Genomic DNA, 24,105 nt, shown 5'->3' on the forward strand with positions numbered 1-24,105 from the left:
CGTCATCTCGAAAGTTTCTCATTATCATGTATTTTTAAGCCGCCTTCATTTAAAATTTCTAGCGATCACAGAGAGACGTGTCTCTGATGGACAAATAGCCTGCAAAAGTATGTCAAAATACCCGTCTTGACGATTAACTTTGTAGCTTTAACAATGTCACACCGACAGAGGCCGCTCCCACGATAGTTGATTGACATGAGCGTCTTACCTCAAATCAGCTGTAACAATCCGACCTCCATTGTTTTGATGCCGGAGCAGGGATGTAAGTTAGACAAGAATATCTCAGATTGAGTGATTGAGGTGTTGTGTTGCTGGATGTAATAATGAACGTAGTGGTCGTCATTTACTCCCGACATCTGAGCCACTGAAGATGCAGTGGATTACGTTTGTTTGTGAAGGGAATGCGCCTCCCGATCTAAAGCAGGAGTGAGTATAAGTGTTTTTTTATAAATCTTTGCGATCGCCTTTCCTAATAATGTGCTAGTTAGCAAGTTTAGCGGCTAAATGTGGCTAAATGCGGCTAAAGTAAACAGGCTCGTCACTCCACAGAGAGAAGAGAGGGGCGGTGCGAGCAGAGCTCATTTGCATTTAAAGCAGCCTCGACCAGAATGGGATGATTTTTTTGCAGAGCTGATTTTGGCAAGGTAAAAAGGGTGTTGTTTTACACTACCATTGAGAATTTTTAACCAAAGTATATTATAGACTTTTCATTAAGACCCTAAAGAATCATATCAACTTGTAGAAAATGTGCAACCGATGACCCCTTTAAGAAAAGTTTACATGGCGTTTTCTTTTCATCCGCCTTGTATAATGCATTTAAAGTAGCGCTCATAAGCACCGGGCTGCTTTGTTTACAACTGTTATCACTGTTATTCCATAAGCGCCACCTGCTGGAGTTTTCGTTCTTTCAGTCTGTCTGTCTGCTGTTTTTCCCTAAAGCATCTGTCCCTGATGTTTGAACTTTATATTTGTTAGACTGGTAGGTTTTGCTGTGGTTTCAAAATTGGAATCGAAAATTGCACAGTTTAATTGGTATGTAAAAGTTTGGTGTCAGATAGGCTTGTTTATTAAAATAAAAGATAACATGAGTCAAAAAAAAAAATGATAACAGCAGCTATTTTATTTTTTGTGGCAGGGCCAGAGAAAATTTTAACCAGGCAAGTAAAAATTTGAACCACAGTAGAAAAAGTCCTTAGCGTTGAGCCCTGAGCTGTATGCCAAACATGTACTTATAACTATTGTCATTGGACTTTCAATGGAGTGCAGTAAAACTAATCTTGCATATGATATTGAATGAATAATATGCAATTTGGGATTCATCCTAGTCAGTAATCATTTCTACGACTAGTACTATGTGCGCTACCGCAGTTCGTATTGCTCATATTACACCATTTCATTTATCTATACAGTAATCAAGAATGCATTGTAACTTACAAATCAGTTGATTTGCTTTTAAACTGCCGGTTACGTCATATACTCGCCAATCAGATATTCTCTAGATGCCTGTAATGATCATTTTCTGCTTTAATCACAAGATTATGACAAAAGGCAGCAGTTCAGCCTTGCTTCACTATAGTCATTAGCTCCATTCAGTGACCCTCCTAGTGTCTGGACTTTGTTTAATAGCTAATTATTTTTCCATGCTCTACTTGTCCTCGTCTAGAGTACAGAAACAGAATATTACAGATGGAAAAAAGAAAAGGGGCTGAAAAATGGAAGCGTTTCAGACTTTATGTAGGTTCCTATTCAAAATCCACTTAAAACCGCAAGGGACCTCAGGCAAGAAATGCTGACGTTTTTTCTCAGGATTGAGCATAAGTCTTTTAGCACCGTTTAAGCTGTGCACGTTATTGATGCCTTGTGAGGTGCATTGAGAAGAGGTGTGCTATTAGATTTCTAAGCGTTCGATCTTGCGGGTTTTTGCTTTACTTGAAGGAGGGATCTGGACAACATCTAGAGATGAATTGCTCTTTTGAATTGAGCCAGGAACAGAGCATCATAGTAACTGCATGGAAAACACCACAACAACATCTTAGCAATATAGAAGCAAGTTTTATGTAAACAAGCACCAGGTTCATGTTAGTCCATGTCTTTTATTATTACACATAACATTCCTGCTCACAATTATTATTTTTTTGTATTATTGTATTTAATAGTATTAATTATTATTAATTAAATATTAATTGTTTTATATTATATATAAAAATATTAAAAATATAAATGTTATTTACATTTATATTATTCATTATATTTTTATTTATTAATTTTTTTACATTTAGTTCTTTTTTAACTTTACAAGCACTATTTCTTGTAGAAATGCACTGCTGCGTGTTAGTCCATGTCTTTTATAATGACACATAACATGTGTCATAAATGAACGGTGAACTGTTATTTACTCATTTTTATTTTTATTATTTTATTTAATTTTAACTATCTATATTTGTATATCACAAAATTATTAAAAATCTAAATTTTATTTTTAAATTTATGTTTATATTATTAATTATATTTTTATTTATTAAATATTTTTATTTAATTTTAATCTGTCACTGCTGATCACTTTTAGGGAAATTTAATGAGTTACAATATTGTGTTAAATTGTATTTATGTTTCTATTATTAGTTATATTTCGGTTTATTTAATTATTATTATTATTTTATTTTATTTTATTTATTTATTTTTTTATTTACCAACCACCATCTGTTAGGGAAATGTAACGTTACAATATTATGTTACATTTTATTTTTGTTTATATTATTAATTATAATTTTTTATTTATTTGACGTTTTTTAAATTATTTTTGTAATTTAACAAGCACCATTTCTTGTAGAAATATAGTGCTTCATGTTAGTCCATGTCTTTGATCGTAACATTCCTGATCATTTATTATTTTTAAAATTAGTATTTGTTTTATTTTATTTCATTTTACATTATATTTTATTTTTAAACTATAAAATAATTTAAAATGTAAAATTATTTTATATTCATATTATATATGAAATTATACATAAAATTATTAAAACTATGCATTTTATTTATATTTTCATACATATATATATATATATTATTATTATTATTATTATTATTATTATTATTATTATTATTTTAAATTTAATTTTAATCTATCACTGCTGATCACTTTAGGACAATTTTTATTTTTAAAATTAGTATCATTTATTTTTATCATTTTATTTAATTTTAAACTAGATTTTTTAAATGATAAAATCATTTTAAATATAAAATGAATATATTTTATATTATATATATATATATATATAATCTTGTTTATTTAAATGATGCATAGTTATTCATTTTATATTATATAAAATTACATATTACAATTTTACATTTTATTTATGTTTAGCTTATAATTTTATTATTATTATTATTATTGTTTATTATTTATTTTATTTATTTTTGATCTGTCACTGCTGATCACTTCTAGAGAAATGTAATGAGTTGCAGTATTGTATTTCTCAATATTTTATATGGAAAATATTTTTGTTCTCACGTCAACTGGCACCGTTCTCCATAGTGGGAGTGCGATATTTGGCTTGCAGACAGTTTTTATATTGGAAATGCTATTTTTTGCAGTGAACAAGTGATTTGTGCCAACTTAGAGGTTTCATTTTTCAACATTTCTTTTTTTTTTTTTAGAGGTTTGAATAGTATTTCAGTAGTATTTTTTACTTTGAATATTAAAAAAAGAAGCCTGGAGAAAACTACTTTGAGTCAGCACTCTAATTCAGTGAATTCCACTACAAATAATTAGCAAAAAATGGATATCGATTTTTTTCTTACCAGCTGTAGTTTGAGATTGTTAAAACCACATCTTAGGTCCGTTGAAAATAAAACATTACTTACAATACATTAGCCCCAACACAGCAGCTTTACTGAAGCCCTTTTGTCATTTTCAACTTCAGTGCATAATTTGTCTCCTTTCATCATCATGAACTTTGTTGTTTTATTTACTTGTATATGTGTGTTGAGCGTTTGGCAGGCAGCCGAGACCTCTTTCTTTCTCAGAGCTCTAAATGTGTCAGAGCAAGTCTTGCTGCAGCGGTAGATCTGTAGAGCTTATTGGAGAAGCGATTACAGCCACTGCAGAAATGTCCTCAGCCTCACCCATCAGCACTCTCCAGTGCACTAGATGAATCAGAGTCAAGCACGAGACCTACACTCGAGTCTTATCTCTTCACATTATTTTTTTTAGTGCTGCTTGCTGAGGAAAATCAGTTATATATGATTATACGTTCTTATTCTTTTGGTCCCAAACAACATTTTGGCACACCTATCCTAAATTTATCCTACAGACATGAATGATACTTCAAACTGTACAGCTTCCTGAAGTTAGGTGTGTTAATATTTATGAGAAAACATCCATCTGAAAAAAAAATGAAATGGAAGTAGCGACAAATGTATTCTCATGTGTTGTGACTTACATTCAAGTCAAAACAGGAAGAAAAACATATAGGCCAGGAAGTGTTTTTTTTTTTTAAGCAGTTGTTGATTGGATGGAGGAATATGTAAATTACAAGCATGTGGTCAACTGTAAGATGGGGGTGGACTATTTTGTTTTGTTTTGTTTTATTTTATTTACTATTTTATTTTATTTTATTTTTTACTATTTTATTTTATTTATTTTTAAAAGGTTTTAAATAAAGGTAATTGGAATATATTTTACATAAATACTATTCATGTTTAATTCAATGTGTTAATTCAACTTTTTCTTTATAATTAACAGTGAAACTTACTCGCAATTTCTGTTTTTACAAGTTTGTGGTCATGTTTTTTTTTGCATTTTGTTGTGTGCTTTTGTCGTTTTTTACATATTTTTTATATTACTATTTAGGTTTTATTTTATTTTGTTTACATCACTAGTAAGAAATGTCAGTTCATTGGTAGATTGAGTTATGACATTTTTAAATGAAATATGTGAGCAAGAGAAATGTATAATAGTATATCAGTTATAATAGTTCCCTATGCGGATGAATATAAATGTGCATTTAGGAAATAGATCAAATTAATTTTCATTTCATGCTGAGTTTTTATCTGTTAGACCAGATGTGCATTTAAGACGTTTGTGTTTAAGAAGTTTAAAACGAAGTGCCTAAAATCAAACTTGCTTTTGGGTTGTGGGTCAAAAATAAAAGTAAATAAAAGTAAATATTGCACATTACATATATGTATTCAATGCCATGTTTTCCCCTATTTTTATCCTGGTTTGCCTGGTTGGGCAAAAAAAGCAGGTGTTGCAAAGTTAAAATTAGTATTTTTATTTTTATTATTTAATTTAATTTTAATCTGTATATTATTTAATTATAAAATAATTAAAAATATATCATTTATATTATATATATATATATATATATAGAAACTATATAACTTAATGTCAAACTTTTTTTTTTTTTTTTTTTTTTTTTTTTTTAGGAAAATGTAACAGTTTTTAGTTACAAAATGTAATGTTACAATATTGTGTTTGGGCAAAAGACCAGATCTTCTTAAAAAAATATACATTATATCATATTATGTTATATTATATTATATTATATTATATTATATTATATTATATTATATTAAAATTTATTTATTTGTTTGTTTGTTTTATTTGTAAATAATTTTAATAAATTTTGCTTATGTAGTTTTTTTATATTATACCTCAAAAATAAAACAAAAAAAATATTAAAACAAAAATTAAAAATTATATTTTTAATGGCATGTTTTTGGCATGTTGCTTATATAGTGTTTTTTTGTTTGTTTGTTTTTTTACATTTTAATGCATAAATAAAACAACAAATATAACAACAACAAAAAAAATTACAAAATTATATGTTTTAATGACATGTTTTTCCCATATTTTTCCCCCTGGTTGGGCGTAAATAAATAAATAAATAAATAACATGTTTTGCAAAGAGCTCAGAAGGATCATATCTTAAGGCCATACCTTCTTAAAAATATATACACACACACACACACACACACACACACACACACACACATATATATATATATATATATATATATATATATATATATTTAATTAATTAATTTGTTGTTGTTGTTTTTTTTTTCTTTTTAAATAATTTTAATCAATTTTGAATTTTGCTTATGTAGTTTTTTACATTCTACCTCAAAAACAAAAATTAAAATTATATTCTTTAATGCCATGCTTTCCCCATATTTTTCTCCCTGGTTTGCCTGGTTAGGAATAAATAAATAAATAAATAAATATTTTTTTTTTAAATAATTGTAATCAATTTCACTTAAGTAATATTTTACATTTAACCTTAAAAAATAAAACAAAAAAATATTAAACAAAACAAAACAAAAAATTATATTCTTTAATGGCGTGTTTTACCCATATTTTCCCCCCTGGTTTGCCCGGTTGGACATACATACATATATAAATAACAGGTATTGCAAAGAGGTCAGAACACTCATATCTTAAGACCAGACTTTCTAAAATCTCTTTTCATTTGTGGCAATATAGAAATATCCCATGTTGGGGCCCCTGGGGGCCTTTAACATGATTCAGCACTAGAAAATCAAAGAGAAATGATGTAGGTTTTTCTGACGAGTGAAGTTATTGCTTTACATTTTGTCCTAGCAAGCAGTTTTCACGATTTCCTCAAATGTAAAAATCTAGTTTTAACGTGACGACTAGCGTTCATCTTTTTGTTAGCGTCAGCAGCGCTCGGGCTTGGATATGAGCAGTGATATCCCGAGCATATTGGAACCACTTCCAGCCGGCTCGAAAATGAAATTATTCGCTGATGCGATGACAAGCGCAACATCGTTTTATTGCCTTCACAAGTCTGAGATTGTTGGCTGGTACGACAGAAAAACTCTCTCCCTGTCACCCTCCAGTCATAAGCGACTGCTCTAATGAGGCTAGCAGGCCAACGAGTGGGCCGAAGCGACTCAAACCTTCCAGCTCTAACATATCGATTGGTGTGAGGAGAGCGTATCTGGCGCCGACGTCTGACTTCTCACCTCATTCAGTCCTTGTAGACATGGCTGCTAGACACAAATTCACACCTACATACTCAACTCACAGCTCTATTCACAGACGAAGACTACAGCCAATGGGTGTTTTTGCACACACATGCCTGATAAGAGTGTGTGGAAATGACCGTGAAAATGAATGAATATTTCCAGTATCTCTTCTTGTAGTCTGTATAAAAAGCATGTTTTACACAGTTCAGCTAATTAGTACAATATACGCTAAGCTTAATTGACTGCTTATGTGGCATAATGTTGATTACCACAAAAATAATTAAGATGCATCCCTCATTTAAAAAAAAAAAAAAAAAAAAATAAGAGTACTGTACACTGAGGCAACTTACAATGAACGTGAATGGGGTTAATGTTTGGAGGATTATGTATAAGTGTGAAGCTTACAATTATATATATATAATTGTAAGGTTTGTTTAAAGTTAATGGTTTGTTGTTGGTGTTGTACGGTATTGCTGTTTATTTTATATTTTATTTTATTTTATTTTTTTATCCTTATTTTTTTATCCTTTTATCCTTTTTATTTCTTTTTTTATCCTGGTTCATTATTGGTGTCTAATATTTAATTTTATTTCATTTAATTTAATTTTTTTATATTTTATTTTATTATTTTTGTTTTGTTTTATTTATCTTATTTTATTTCATTTTTTAAATAAAGGGCACGTATTTAGTTTTTTTTATATGTCATTTTATTTTATTTTATTTTTTATCCTTTTTATCCTATTTTATTTAATTTAATTGATTTTTTTTTTTTTTTTTTTTTTTTAAGGAAGGACAATCAGTATTATTCCACAAATTTTGTTGAGCTTAACTTGTGTTAAACGCAGAATAAGGTTTGTTTAAGGTTAATGGTTCATTTTTGGTGTCTATTTTTTAAATACATTTTATTTTATTATTTATATTTTATTTTATTATTATTATTTTTTTATTTATCCTATTTTATTTCATTTTTTAAATAAAGGACAAGTCTTTAGTCTTTTATATTTTATTTTATTTTATTTTATTTTTTTATCCTATTTTATTTAATTCAATTGTTTTTTTGTTTGTTTGTTTGTTTTTTATTAAGAAAGGACAATCAATATTATTCGACAAATTTAGTTGAGCTTTACTTGTGTCAACCCCAGAATAAGATTTGTTTAAGGTTGGTGTCTATTATTTCATTTTATTTTTTATATTTTATTTTATTATTTTTATTTTGTTTTATTAATCCTGTTTTATTTCATTTTTTAAATAAAGGACAAGTATTTCGTTTTTTTATATTTTATTCATTTTTTTTTTTTTAATCCTTTTTTATCCTATTTTATTTAATTTAATTGTTTTTTTAAGGACAATCAATATTATTCTACAAATTTAGTTGAGCTTAACTTGTGTTAAACCCAGAATAAGGTTTGTTTAAGGTTGATGGTTCATTATTGGTGTCTATTATTTTATTTTATTTTATTTTGTTTTAAAGGGATCGTTTCATTAGCTTTTTTTTTTACCTGCAGAGTTGTTGCATTTTTTCTTTCTTCCTGTGTGCAGATTTCCTTGCTGAAACAGAGCCTGGAGATGCAGCTTTCCCAGTCCCAGCATTCCCTGCAGCAGCTGCAGGCCCAGTTCAGTCAGGAGCGAGAGCACCTTGGACAGCAGCTGCAGGAAATGGAGCTGGAGCATCAGCGCAGGGAGCAGCGGCTGCAGGAAGCCCACTGCTGCGCTATACAGGACATGCAGGAAGCCCGCCAGCACGACCTGAAGGTAACTGCAATAAAACATAATCTCCCACCTGTCTCACACGGAGAGAGAGCGCTCTGACCTGTGTGCATGCTCTTATCTTTTCCTTTCACCTCCTGGCTCTCTTATTTGAGTTTTTTGTTCCACATCCACGCTTATCTCAGCTTCAAACAACACTCCTACAGACTATTCAGAGACCGGCTGCCCTGTGCTGCTTTTTACACAATTTGTTTGTTTTTTGTATTCTGAAATGGTAAATCAGTTAAGTGAACAAAGATAACATCACATGGTATTCAGGGTCTTGTATTATTAATATTAATCATATTATTAGGGTGTTGTGTTATTAATATTCTTTATTCACATTAATCTATTTATGTTATGTTCATTTATTATATATGATATAATATATATACAATATTTGTTATTTATTCATATTATTGTATTTGTATTTATGTATTTGTACATTTATATTTTATTTATGTATATTTACATTAGCTCCATAAAAAAAATTCTTATTTGTCAAGAAACTGTATTATACATTTCTCTCTCTCTCTCTCTCTCTCTCTCTCTATATATATATATACATATATTCATTATCTAATATCAAATCTAAAACAAAAATTGCTAAGACTTCTTAAATATTCCTATATTTAAATTAGAAAAAAACACTAAATAACAAACAACTAAATTGCTGAGACTTAAACTAAAATTTAAAGATTTAAATTTAAATTTAAAGCTAATTAAAAAATACTAATGAATACCCATGTATATTAAATTATTTTAGTATAAAATAGTAACATTTTAGCATAGAAATATAAAAAATAATAAACAAAATTTTAATCAAAATTAAATATACAAAAGTCTTTATTAGTATTTTGAATTAGCTTTTAATTTTATATTAACTATTTTAATATAAAATAATTATTTTTAGCATAAAAAGATACAAATAACAAACAACATTTTTAATAAAAATAAAAAATAAAATTTAGAGCTAATTTAAAATACTAATAAATATTTTTGTATATTAAATTATTTTAGTGTAAGATAACATTGTTAGCATAGAAATATTTATAAAAGATAAAATAAACAACATTGCTAAGTCTTGAACTAAAAATTGTAATAAAAATAAATATAAAATTAATTCAAAATACTTATGGATACGTTTGTATATTACATTATTTTAGTATATTTTTAGCATAGAAATATTTTAAAAGAAGTTTAAAAACAAAACAAAAAAGTATTTTTTATGAATATAAATCTATTTCTTAATACATATATATGTGTGTGTGTGTGTGTATATATATATATGTATATATATATAATTTAAATTCATTTAAATTAGAACTTTTTCCTTATGACAATAGAAAATTTTAATTCATTGAATTTTTACATAATTCATTTTTTTAATATATGAATGTATTAAAGTAAAGACAGTTGGATTATTGACAGTAGGATTATTCAGAAGCAATTTACAACTTATTAAAATCTGTTTATATTGGTCTAATCATAAGTGTTTTTAGTAGAGTGTTTGTATGGCTTTGAAATGAATGGTTTGTGTTGTTTACATCAACAAGGGTTCGATTATATTGTAACCGTTTCTTTGTACAGTTTCACTGGCCGCTGGTGTGTAACATGTTTTTTATTTGCTCACCAAAGCCGTTTTTATTTGTATTTGCTGCTTGGCGAGTTTCCATATTCACTCTGTGGATTGTGGATGAGACTTTATAGCGATTGTCAACAGTCTGACTACACGACACCACATTCACTCCAACTTGTATTTGTTGCTGAAGCTCTAGCCTTGTACAGAGGCAGCCAAGCAATTGCTAACCGTAATCTTTTCAGCCTATTTGTCCACTGGTGAAATTGTCCGTTAGCCCCGTTTGCCCTCACGCGAGACCCTCTTTCTGACGCCCCGTAGTTTTGATGTGGTGAGGCAGATCTGCCACAGATCCAGACCTGCCCACAGCACATCTCACAGGTCCGTCTCTTTCCTCTATCCTGGAATAACCTGCTCGCTCTCGGCTCTCCTGTCTGTGGGTTAGTAATGGCTGAGCGCTTGCTGTCACAGGCTGTAATGTCGGCTTTATCCAGTACCTGGCCCCTGACGACTCCAGGGGAGAGAAACTCTCACGCCGACTAGAAATGATTACCTTGAGCTGGGCTGAAGCGACTCCGCTCCGCAGGCCCAGAGATGAAGGACAGCGGGAGTAGACCGCTTGAATAACTGTTGATAAGTTGAGATTGACTCACCAAATGCAGCGTCAGTCACAATCACAGGCTTCACCTCACTGCTTTAGAAAGCAGTGGAAGCAATTGAGCTGCACAGGCTTGTTGTGATGTCACAAAATGGGAAAGGCTTAGATCATGAATATTAATTAGGTCATGGACGCATAATTTAATATGAGTTGTTCCTGCTTTTCGATTATACTTAGTGATGGGTTATTATAATTATATATATATATATATATATAGTCATGAGTTTTCACCCTTTACAGTCCCAGGGGACTATAATAATATTTTCATAGTATTTGGCAATATGCATTGGAAAAATTGAACTAGACAAAAAAGTTTTAAATAAATAAAACAATTAAAACTGAGCTAAACTAAAACGGGGAAAAAAATAATAAATAATATAAAAATTTGATTATAATTAGTGATAATATATAAATCATGGGCTTTCAGTATTTACAGTCCCTGGCTCCCTATAGCAATATTTCATAGTATTTTGCAATGTACATGGAAAAATTAAACAAGACTAAAATCACAAATTGGTAACAAATAAGTAAAACAACTACAACTGAAAATAATAATAAAAATTTATTTTAAAAAAAAGAGCATTTAAAATGACTAAAGATTAAATAAATTAAAAAGAAAACTGAAAATATAAAAATAAATCTAATTCAAAATATTAATAAAAACCATAATAGTATATAAATAATACTAAAATAACACTTAACAACCAAATGCCTTAATTTTTAAAATTGTATTTATTTATTTAGTTTTTTAAGGGATGAGGGATAAGTCTAAAAATGATATTTGTCTTATTTATTCAATAACAAAAATCAAATGATAAATTTCAAACAGAGAGAGAGAAAGAGAGAGTGAATAAATACAATATTAAATTAATGTAATAATATATAAATTATGAAAAATGTAATAGTAAAATATAATATTACATTATAGTATAATATTACATTTTTAACAAATAAAAATAATAGTACATATAAAAAAATATTACTGGAATATATTTATTTTTATTTGTTTAAAAAGAAAATATATATTATATTACAAAAAATATATATAACAATATTACAGATATAATAATTCTTTGAGATATATATTATTACATTAACAAGTAAAAATAATAGTATTAAATAAATGATATACATATATAAACAGTTCATTACAAAAATATATTTAATACATTTTTATTTGTTTAAAAAAAATTATATATTATAGTAATACAATATATATTATCTATTATGTTGTAACTGTAATTTTATTACATTAAATGAAATAAACAAATAAATGTAATTCTACATTATAGTATATTACATTTGAACAAATAAAATACTAGAGTACTAAATACAAATACAAAATCTACCATATCGTAATCTCCATAACTGACGGGTATGGTCAGAATGTCTGTGCATTTATTTGTTGAATTTGGCTGGTTGAAATTGGCTGTGAAGTTGCTATGCTAGTGGCTCGATTTGCTGTTTATTTCAGCAAACTGCTGTGTAATGGATTTCATTGCTCCATGTCACAGTTGGTTTCTGAACACATTACGTGTAATAACACCAACTGACCTCTATTACTGATATGCCCCACTGTCCAGGACAGGGCCACACCTGGCGCTATCAGCCTCTGCCACCAGCTGTCCATGGGTAGAGAATGGAGGGAATTACTTTATCTGCCACTGATTCCATTAGGAAATATACACACAGAGGTTAACAGTTTTTGTTAACCCAGTTTGCCACAGTGATCTGCTGTTTTGTACTCAGATCTGATATTAAACTGCTAACCAAAACCCTACACCAAAAAGCCTAACATTTCAGTTATTCATATTAGCTTTGTGTTTGTGATTGATTTGAATCTTTTGCTGTTTTCTAATTTGTGTTGAAGCTGATAATTTTTCACCAGCACACTGGTGAACCTTCCTTGAGCAACCTGAGTGAAAGTAGTGAAAGTTGGTCTTGCTTGACCCCTTGTGATGCTTCAACCTACAACCTTTTGTTACCACATAAGATCTTTTACCATTGAGCTTATTTAAGGATTTAGAATACCACTTTAATTATGGACAAATTATTTCCAAAATTAAACCACTAAAGAAATATTTATTAAACAACTAACTATACAACTATACACCTAACCGATTTATTAATTAATTATTAATAAATCAAAAAATTAATAAATCGTATTTCATTTTAGCATTTGTTTAACTTCATTTGTCATATTTGTCATTATGAAAAATGTAAAAAGTAATGCATTTATGAGTTTTATTTGATTTAATAATTAATGTAGTGATTTTTATGTTTTTGTTAACAATTTTGTATTTCATTCATTTATTTAAAATATTTGATAAAATATTCATTTTAGCATTTGTTTAATTTTATTAGCCATTTTTGCCATTTATAAAAAATTGGAAATGTTAAAAATAATGTGAAAATGAAATGCAATTAGCATATATTAATTTGTTTATTAGTTATTTTTGTCATCATCATTAATGTCATATTTTTGTCATCATTAATAATTAATGTAATGATTTTTATGTTTTTGTTGACTATTTTGTATTTCACAATTTATTTTAAAATAATTCAGTAAAATATTCATTTTAGAATTTAATCTTATGAGTCATTTTTATTAATATAAAAAATAAAAATGTAAATGAAATGCAGTGAGCATATATTAATTTGTTTATATTTCACTTTTAGTTTAATTTCATTAGTTTTAATGAAAAATGTAAAAAAATATATAATACTAACGTTAAATACAATGTACATTTATAAGTTATATTCAATTTAATTAATGTAGTGATTTTTGTTTTAACAATTTTGTATTACACACTTTATTTTAAAATATTCAGTAAAAAATTATTTTAGCATTTAATTTTATTCATTTTTATCATTATAAAAAATAAAAATGTAGAAAGTAAAGCAAAAATGAAATGCGATTAACATATATATTAATTTGTATTTCATTTTAGCATGAGTTTAATTTCATTAGTCATTTTTGTCATCATGAAAAATGTAAAAAAAAAAATATATATATATATATATATATTAATAATAAAAAATATTAATAATAATAATAATAATAATGCTAAAATGCTAAATTTGTTAACGATTTTGTATTTCACAATTTATTTAAATATTCAGTTATTTTAATTTTATTAATTTGTCCCTTCATATTTCATTAGATCTGCAAACTAATTGATTAAAAAAACTCACTTGACATAACATGGGTGATGCACAAATTATCATGTAAAATGAATGGCTGTGATTTCATATTTAGTTTTCATAATAACAATCATTTAATTTTCCCAGTTAACTGCAAATAATATATCTGCGTGTTTATCTCTATTTAGTATATGATAGTCTGTATTGTCCCAATTCATTATCAAAGTGTGAGCATGGCGTGTTAGCTGTGGTTATAGGCATTTGAATAATTACAATATAATTGGTGCATAGTGGATGTAAAATATCAGACGCAGTAGTAATTCGCATGTTGATGAGTTTCCCAGCAGCACAGGCAGATGTGATAGAGCACGTGTAATTGCGGTCTATGAGTTTTGCTCGGTTGCCATGCCATTAAAATAAGCCCTCTTCATGTCCTTGCTTCATTCATGTAATGAGAGGAGATCCAGCAGCAGGCTTATGAAATCTCATTTAATAGCTTTCTGCTCCAGAGCACCATGTCTGAGGTAGACGTGCCGACACCAGGAGCCGATTTATTGACTTGTGTTTAATTATCATCAGCGGTTCAGTGTGATAATATCTCAGACCACCTCTCTCACCAACGTCTCAATATTGAGCAATGCTCTTTTGAAGTCAGGCGGAGGAACGCTGCTCTGCTGCTAATGGGCTCGGCCGCACTGCGGAGGAGAAAGGCGGCATCAGTCTTAGCCCTCGCCGCTCGTCCTGAGAGACGAAAATGAGCGTGCGATTCCTCCGTCTGATATCTCGCTCCAGCAGGCAAAAAGATCCACCTCAGCTCCCTCCTGTAGCTTCTTGCTGATATCAAGCACTGCTTTTAACCCGACCGGAAAGAACAGGCGAAAATCCCACAGCTGCCACAGTAGGTAAAAACACTTGTGTGTGCCCATCCTCGACAGCACGCCGGCCGGGAGCATATGGACATGATGAGTCACTCTGGCAAAAGGAGAAGAAATGTGAAGATACCTGGGAATTTCAGAGCTGCCTTTTGCTGCCCTCCGTTTGCTCTTATCAGATATTTAATAGCTTCAAATGTGACGCATCTACAGCCTGTTTCTGCCGCAGAATAAAAAATAAAACGTAATTGCTACTTCATATCTCACAGTTCTAACTTTCTTCGCTCAATTCTGAGAAAAGAAGTCAGAATTATGAGATAAAATTTCAGAGTTACAAAATAAAATGTCGGAATTGCAAGATATAAACTCAGATTTGCCAGATAAACTCTGAAGTGCAATAAACTTGCAGTATAAACTTGCAGTTCTGAGTTAAAAAAAAGTCAGAATTGTGTTTTAAATAGGGCTGCCGGTCAATTAAAATTTTTAATCGAATTAATTGCATGATGTTTCGATTTAAAGGGGTCATCGGATGCCCATTTTCCACAAGTTGATATTATTCTTCAGGGTCTTAATGAAAAGTCTATAATATACTTTGGTTAAAAATAAAACAACACCCTTTTTACCTTGCCAAAATCAGCTCCCCTCCCCTCTCTTTTCTCTGTGGAGTGACGAGCCTGTTTACTTTAGCCGCTGAACTTGCTAACTAGCACGTTGTTAGGAAAGGCGATCGCAAAAATTCATAAAAAACCCTTATACTCAATTCTGCTGTAAGTGAAGCTGGATCATGAATGGTTTGCACGAACACAGACACAGAAAAAATAATGTGAAAATGAAATACAATGAACATATATTCATTTATTTGTATTTCATTTTATTTTGTTTAATTTTATTAGTCATTTTTGTCATCATGAAAAGTAATGTAAAAAGCAGTGCTAACATGAAATACAGTGGACATTTATGAGTTTTATTTGATTTAATAATTAATGTAGTGATTTCTGTTTTTTGTTAGCAATTTTGTATTTCACAATTTATGTTCAGGGATTTAATTTTTAATTAATTTGGCCCTTTAATTTTATTAGTCATTTTTATCATTATGAAAAATTAAAAATGTAAAAATGAAATGCAATGAGCATATATTAATTAATTTGTATTTCATTTTAATTAGTTTAATCTCATTGGTCATTTTTGTCATCATGAAAAAATTTAAAAAGTAATGCTAAAATGAAATACAGTGGATATTTAATTAAGTTTTTTTAATAATAAATTATTAATAAATTATTTTTAATACAATAATTTAATAATTATTGTAGTGATTTTTGTTTTTATTAACAATTTTTAGTTTTAGTTATTTGGCCCTTTGTATTTAATTAGATCTGCAAGCTAGTGACTAAAAATCACATTGTGTGATTCTGATTGAAGTATTGACTTTTTTCTCACAAATGCAAGTTTATATAAGTCCCTTTTTGAGAGAAAGGAGATTGGTATGTTCTCACAATTACGTGTTTATATCTTACAATTCTGACTTAACTTGGTATTGCATATTATAAAGTCAGAATTGTGAGATATAAGTGAGGAAAAAAGTTTATATCTTGCAATTCTGACTATTTCTTAGAATTGCACTTTTTTTTTAAATCTCATTCTAAAAAAAGTAACAATTGCAAGTTTATATCTCACAATTCTGATTTTGTAACTCGCAGTTGTTTTTATGTCACAATTCTGAGAAAAAAGTCTACATTTTGAGATGTAAACACGCAATTTCAAAAAAAGTGAATTGTAAGGGAAAAAGTTGCAGTTACCTTTTTTTTTTTTTTTTATTCAGTGGTGGAATAGGGCTTCCATACATTGTGATAATAATTTTGAGCATGTTTTTATTAACTAAAACTAGACTTAAATGCTCAGACATTTAGTCGACTAAAACTTAAGTAAACAAAGACACAACAAGGTTGACTAAATATGATAAAAAGTACATCAAAATACTCATAAATCCAAGGCACTCAAGTAGTGTGAAAAAATAAAAAGCCTTTATTCACATGGCTTTTAAGAACACTGTGATGAAGACAAATTAGTTGCAACACGTCGGTGCACAAAATGTGTTGCTTTTACATTTTAAAGCCATGTGAAAAAAGGCTTTTTATTTTTTCACACTACTTGAGTGCCATGGATTTATGAGTAGTTAGATGATACAAAAGAATTCCGTATCCCAAGAGCACCGATTCATGGATTTTTACACCCCAGCAGCAGTTTTTTTGCATATTTTTGAATGTATGATAAAAAGGACATTTTACACAGGACTAAGACTAATTTAAAAGACTAAGACTAAATTAAAAATGGCTGACAAAATTAAAAATAATGTACAGTAAACTCTGAATTACGGTATGTGAACTTGCTATTCTGAGAAGAAAAGCTTACATTGTGAGATATATGATTCACATTTGCAAGGAAACAAGTCAGAATTGTGTGATTAACTACCTCTTTAATTACCTTTTTAATTTTTTTTTTCATTCTGTGGCAGGGGGGAAAACTTAAAAAATAAAGTCAAAATTGTGAGATGTAAACTCATGTGAGATACAAACATATTTACAATCTATTTCCATTTTGTGTTTTTTTTTTTGTTATTCTGATGCAGCTGCACTGAGGCAAACCTTATCATAAGTGCACATAGTCTACAACTACATGAATTACTGTAAATTTTTGGTGAGTCTAAAAGAAAAACCCATTTTGTGGTTCCTGAACTTTCCAAAGTTGACAAGTCCTGACTCACAACATCATTAAAACCGCTTTCAGTGAAATGAAAATAGATAGCCAGTTTCCAGATCTTTTATGAGGAGGTAAACTACATTAAGTGCCTACCAAAGCTAAATAAATCTAGTTTGTGAAGACATCAGAGAGACGTTTTATATCCTGACTCACCTGGCCATAGGGCAGCGGTGAGGCATTTCAAAGCTCTTATATTGGGTTATAGCCACCTTTCTCTGGTATTGATCACACAGTTTTCCCCCTACAGCCTCTAGTATATTCCTTTGGATATAATCTAAAGTTTCTCAGACTCACTTTATTTATCCTTTGGGTATCTGAGATTGTTCGTTTTTATACTAGAGCATACACAAAAATTCTAGAAAAACTGAACATTCACTTCAGTGGTGAGATGACACAATGCTTTCAACTGATTTCCTATTGCACTGTCACCAACTGAATTGCAGTGGTCAAACTATTTCAAATATAGTGAATTAAGCTAAAAATGTTAGTTAGCAGTAAACCAGTTACCTCACCTAAATATTTAGATCATAACTTAGGTTCATGGGAGTGGGACTGTGAATCATTTTGCAAAATTAAGTATTCGCGATTCAAGTCCTGATCTGAAATGATAGTTTCTGAATCATTATTCTGATGTGAATCATTTGATTTAGATTGGAAGTTCAGAGTGGGTTCATGGATCATTTCATTTCAATTCAATTCGCGATTCGCAAGAGTCCTGATCTGAAATAATATTTTGCAGATCATTATTTATTCGACACTTTGGAGCGCAGAGCAAGAAGCATTTAATTTAGATCGGAACTTCAGAATGAGGATCGTGAATCATTTGATTCACAGTGGATCTTTGGAGCGGGTTTGCAAATCATTTGATTTAAATCGGAACTTTGGAGCAGGTTCTCGAATCGTGAATCATTCATTTTGCAAAATGATTCACGATTTGAGTCCTGATCTGAAATTATGGTTCTCTAATTGTTATGTGAATTGAATGGTTCACGATTTATGCTCCGAGTCCTGAGTTGAAATGATGGTTCATGAATTATTATTATGTAGATCTGTACTTCGGAGTGTGGAGCACAAATGATTTTAAATAGATCGCCTCTTCAGACCGGGTTGACAAATCAGTTGATTTAGACCGGAACTTCGCAACAGGTTTGTGAATTTTTTGATTCAGATTGGAACTTCGGAGTGCGGATCATGAATCATTTGATTCACAGAGGATCTTCAGAGTGGGTTCGCTAATCATTTGATTTAGATCAGAACTCTGGATCGGGTTTGAGAATCATTTGATTCAGATTGAAACTTCGGAGTGCGGATCGTGAATCATTTGATTCACATTGGATTTTTGGAGCAGGTTCGCAAATTATTTGATGTAGGTCAGAACTGTGGAGCGGGTTTGTGAATCATTTTGTGAAATGAGTTATTTGTAATTCACACTTTGAGTCTGAAGTGATAATTCGCGAGTCATTATTCAGACCACTACTTCGGAGTCCAGATAGCAAATCATTTGATTTAAATCAGAACTTTGGGCTTGTTCGTGAATCATTTGATTTAGATCAGAACTTCAGAGCGGGTTCGTGAATGATTTTGTGAATTGAATGCTTCCCAATTCACATTCCGATTCTTGATCTGAAATGATGGTTTGCAAATCATTATTCACACTGATACTTTTTTTTACAGATCATGATTCATTTGATTCATAACAGGACTTCGGTGTGGGTTCACAAATCTTTTTTCACTTTTTTTTTTTTTTAATTATTATTAAACAGTAAAGCATCAAACCATTAAAAAAAAAAGTAAGTATACACAAAAACTTTAAGAAATGTAACCGTGGTTTTACTAGTAAAAGTGTGCTTTAGTGTTTGAGGGGGATTCTCTCATCTATCTGAGAACCGTGTGAGTGCTGAATCCTAAAATAACCCACTAATTTATGCAAAAGCTTTATTGGCAGGGAAAGAAGTGAAGTGTAATTTCTACCACTCCAGATTCATTTCCGCATAAGGAATGTGACATCACTCTCGTAGCACTTCAGGAGGTGAAAATGGCACTATGACTATTGGAGTGGGAAGAGATGTGTGGAAAAAAAACATCACAACGCTGCATTTGTGTGTGTGAATGCTGTAGTCATTTAGATTAAAAGCATCCTTCCGTAGACGTTATTCTCAGACGTGTGTGTGTGTGTGTGTGTGTGTGTGTTGTCCAGCTCAGGCTGCAGTGTTCCTGATAGTTGTCTGGATGACAGAAATGACCTGACCTTTTCAGTTTTACCGAGTCATCGGGCTTGCAGGAGGAGTCGGCTTACTCTGGAGAAAACATGAACTCGCAGAACTGACAACGCAGCCGTTTGATGCAAGATTTTTCTTTAGCTGGCAAAAGATGTGTCAGCAACACACTCACAATATTGAACTTAAATGATGCATTAGTTAATGAGTATACGCAAAAATGACACTGAATATTTTAGGTATCATTAGCCAACACTATTGCTCTGTTTCAATAATTGGTGAGCTGCATTTCTGGCTACTACAAATGTTTTGATATATTGATATATGACTTGTGTTTACAAAATATATTTGAATCATTTTGTGAATGTTTTGTGATCTGCTCTCTGAGTCCTGATCTGAAATAATGGTTTGCGAATCAGTACTTCGGACAAGTACTTTGGAGTGCGGATCGTGAATCCTTATATTCAGATTGGATCTTCGGAGAGGGAATCATTTTGCAAATTAAATGATTTGTGATCCGCACTCGTGATGTGAAATGATAGCTTATGAATCATTATTCAAATCAGTACTTCTGAGTGCAGATCGCAAATCATTTGATTTAGATCAGAACTTTCGGAGTCCGCACATTAATCATTTTGCGAACTGAATAATTTGCGATTCACGCTCCGAGTCCTGATCGGAAATGATAGTTTGCGAATCATTATTCAGATTGGCACTTCGGAGCGTGGAGCATGAATCATTTGATTTAGATTGGAATATTTAGTGAATCTTTTGATTCAGATCAGAACTTCGGAGCGCAGATCGCAAATCATTTCATTCACATCGGAACTTTAAAGCGGGTTTGCGAATCATTCGATTTAGAACTTCGGAGCGTGTTTACAAATCATTTTGCGAACTGAATGATTCGCAATCCGCGCTGTTGAGTTCTGATCTGAAATGATAACTTGTGAATCATTTTTCAGATCAGTACTTCGGAGCCGGAACGGAACTTCGGAGTGGGTTTGTGAATCATTTGATTTAGATTAGAACTTTGCAGCAGGTTAATGAATCTTTTGATTCAGATAGGAACTTCGGAGCACAGATTGCAAGTCATTTGATTCACATCGGAACTTTGGAGCGGGTTTGTGAATCATATGATTTCGATCGTAGCTTTGCAGCAGGTTCGTGAATCTTTTGATTCAGATCGGAACTTTGGAGTGCAGATTGCAAATAATTTGCATTGGAACTTTAATCATTGGATTTACTTTTTGTGAATCTTTTGTTCAGATCGAAACTTCGAATTTGTGCATTTTGATTTAGATTGGAACAAATCATTTTGCAAATTGAATGAAATGCGATATGCGTTCTGAGTCCTGATCTAAAATGTGATAACTTGTGAATCATTATTCAAATAAGTACTTCAGAGTGCAGATCGCGAATAATTTTATTTAGATTGGAACTTTGGAGTGGGTTCGTGAATCATTTTGTAAATTGAATTATTTGCGATGATAGTTCGCAAATCATTATTCAGATCAGTACATTGGAGCACAAATCATTTAATTTAGATCAGAACTTTGGAGCGCAGATAACAGATCATTTGATTCACATTGGAACTTCGGAGCAGGTTTGTGAATCATATGATTTAGATCGGAACTTTGCAGTGGGATCGTGAATCTTTTGATTCACATTGGAACTTTGGAGCGGGTTTGTGAATCATATGATTTAGATCGGAAGTTCGCAGCAGGATTGTGAATCTTTTGATTCACACTGGAATTTCCGAGCTGGTTTGTGAATCATGTGATTTAGATCGGAACTTTGCAGCGGGATCGTGAATCTTTTGATTCACACTGGAACTTCGGAGCGCAGATCGCAAATCATTTGATTCAGATCGGAACTTCAGAGGGGATTGGTGAATCATATGATTCAGATTGGAACTTCGGAGTGGGTTATGTCATCATTCAGATCGGTACTTTGGAGCGCGAATCATTTAATTGAGATCGGAGCTTTGCAGCGGGTTAGTGAATGTTTTGATTCAGATTGAATTTTTGGAGCGCAGATCGCAAATTATTTGATTCGCGTCAGAACTCAAAGTAAAAGTCTCTTGTTTTATAGATTTTTTTTACTAGAAATTCTGACAATAACATTGATGTGAAGTGATTCACTATTACTGAATTCTCTCAGGACTGTATTGTTTTCAATGAGTCATATTGAACAAAGCCGTTCAAGACCATGTGGTATGTTTTTCCGTGTCTCAGTTCAGCTCTGTTGATCTTCCCCACCAGTTTTATTTTGATCTCCGCATTAAAACGGCTCAGTTTCCAGTATGGTTCTGCCAACTGGCTTGGTGCGGTCCGTGTTTACTGAAGCAGTCGGTCTAATTTGCATCCCCTGTCTTTCCCTAACCCACTTCCTATCCCATCCGCACCCCACTCTGCTGGATATCACTGACTCCAAAGTGGCTTTTAGTGGAGGCAGGTGCCCTGCATTAGCCCTCATTATGTCAGTGTATCTTCAGCGCTCCAACAGCTCCGTTCTCTTAATCTAATTCAGGGTGCTGTAATTTGCGTTCCTCTGGCTAAGCGCTAGACGGCAGCCATCCAAGTTCCTTAACAAGCTTGCAGAGATGCTTAAGTGCCTTCTGATAGAGTAATAATTCCTGTGATTGACAGATGTTTGAGAAATATGTTGCATTTATGCTTGTGTACCTGGCTGAGTGCTTTCTTGTGATGCCCATTATGCATATTTTTGCATGTGTGTCTTTTGCAGTTCTCATGCACTTTGTTGCAAAGACCCGCTTAGACTAGTAAGAATAAAATTTTTGGTCTGGTTCTTGTCTACCCATCCAGTTTACCACAATAATGTAAGTTATGTGAATATGATAAATTTGATCAAATTTGGCATTGGTTGAGCAAGTTGGTCATACTGTTTAAGCTAACAGGTTTTTTGTCGGTTAAACTGGTCAGTTATAATGGTTTTATTTTATTTTATTTTATTTTATTGATGCACTTGTGATTTTAATGCTGTAATCATGTAGAAACAGGTGCATTAATTATATTTTATTATTTATTACATTATTTATTTATTTATTTATTTCAGAATTTGTTGTAGTGTTTTTATTATTATTCTTTTTTCAGTGTTTAGTATTATTAGTTCTAAGTATTTTATTTTATTGATGCACAAGTGATTGTAATGCTGCAATCATGTAGAAACAGCATTTATTTATTTATTTTATTTTATTATTTATTACATTATTTATTTATTTATTTATTTATTTATTTTAGAATTTGTTGTAGTGTTTTTTTGTATTTTTTTGTATTAATTAGTTAATAATTGTATTAATTAGTGAACTTAATGCTGAAATAATGTCGAAACAGCATTTATTTTATTTATTACATTATTTATTTGTTTGTTTTAGAATTTGTTGCAGTGATTTTTGTTTGTTTTTCATATTAATAAGTTTATTTTATTTAATTTTATTTATTTATTGATGTGATTCTCTTGCTGAAGTCATGTGGAAACAGCTGCATTTATTTTATTTTATTTTACTTTTTATTACATTATTTATTTGTTTATTTATTTTATTTTATTGACACACCAGTGATTTTAATGCTGCAATCATGTAGAAACCTTGGCTGAAGGTTTATTTATTAATTTATTTTAAAATATTTAGATTTCATTTTCATCATTAAAAATGAATTTTAATAGTTTTAGTTTTGTTTTAGATTTGCCTTTAACTGGACTATTTTATTTTATTTTATTAAATTTTATTTTATTTTATTATTATTTTTTTTTGTTGCATTAATAAGTTCTAAGTATAACGTGTTATAACTTGTTGATACTATAAGCATATAGATTTAGTATATAAGAAGTTACATTTTATTTATAATATAATAATATCTTTGTAAAACTACAAGCCCTTTCTCTCTGTGATTCAGCGGATGGAGGTAAAGGTTTTTTTTTTTTTTTTGGTATTGTAACTGTATAGTTTTAGTGTAAAATACGTTATTTTTTTTAAATATACATTTGAGCTTTCTTTTTAAGTTCTCATGCAGCTTTTTTTTTTTCTTACTGGTTTGTTGTTCTTTCAAGTAAAGTTTTTGTCTTTTGACTTTTAAGCATCTAGTCCTCTATCCAAAGGTTTATGCTTACCATATATAT

The 24,105-nt window shown here is 30.5% G+C and overlaps 1 protein-coding gene across 2 annotated transcripts in view; it reads left to right on the top strand.

Annotated features, from left to right (window-relative positions):
* fam184ab (family with sequence similarity 184 member Ab) overlaps window positions 1-24,105 on the top strand; it is a 168,680-nt gene that overhangs the window by 95,726 nt on the left and 48,849 nt on the right. For both annotated transcript variants that reach the window (XM_051138662.1, XM_051138663.1), the window contains exon 11: window positions 8,536-8,748. In XM_051138662.1, the coding sequence (XP_050994619.1) occupies window positions 8,536-8,748 (213 nt within the window). The remainder of the gene's footprint in view (window positions 1-8,535; window positions 8,749-24,105) is intronic.

The sequence above is a fragment of the Labeo rohita genome, chromosome 20 (genome assembly GCF_022985175.1).
Source record: "Labeo rohita strain BAU-BD-2019 chromosome 20, IGBB_LRoh.1.0, whole genome shotgun sequence".
Classification (NCBI taxonomy): Eukaryota; Metazoa; Chordata; class Actinopteri; order Cypriniformes; family Cyprinidae; genus Labeo; species Labeo rohita.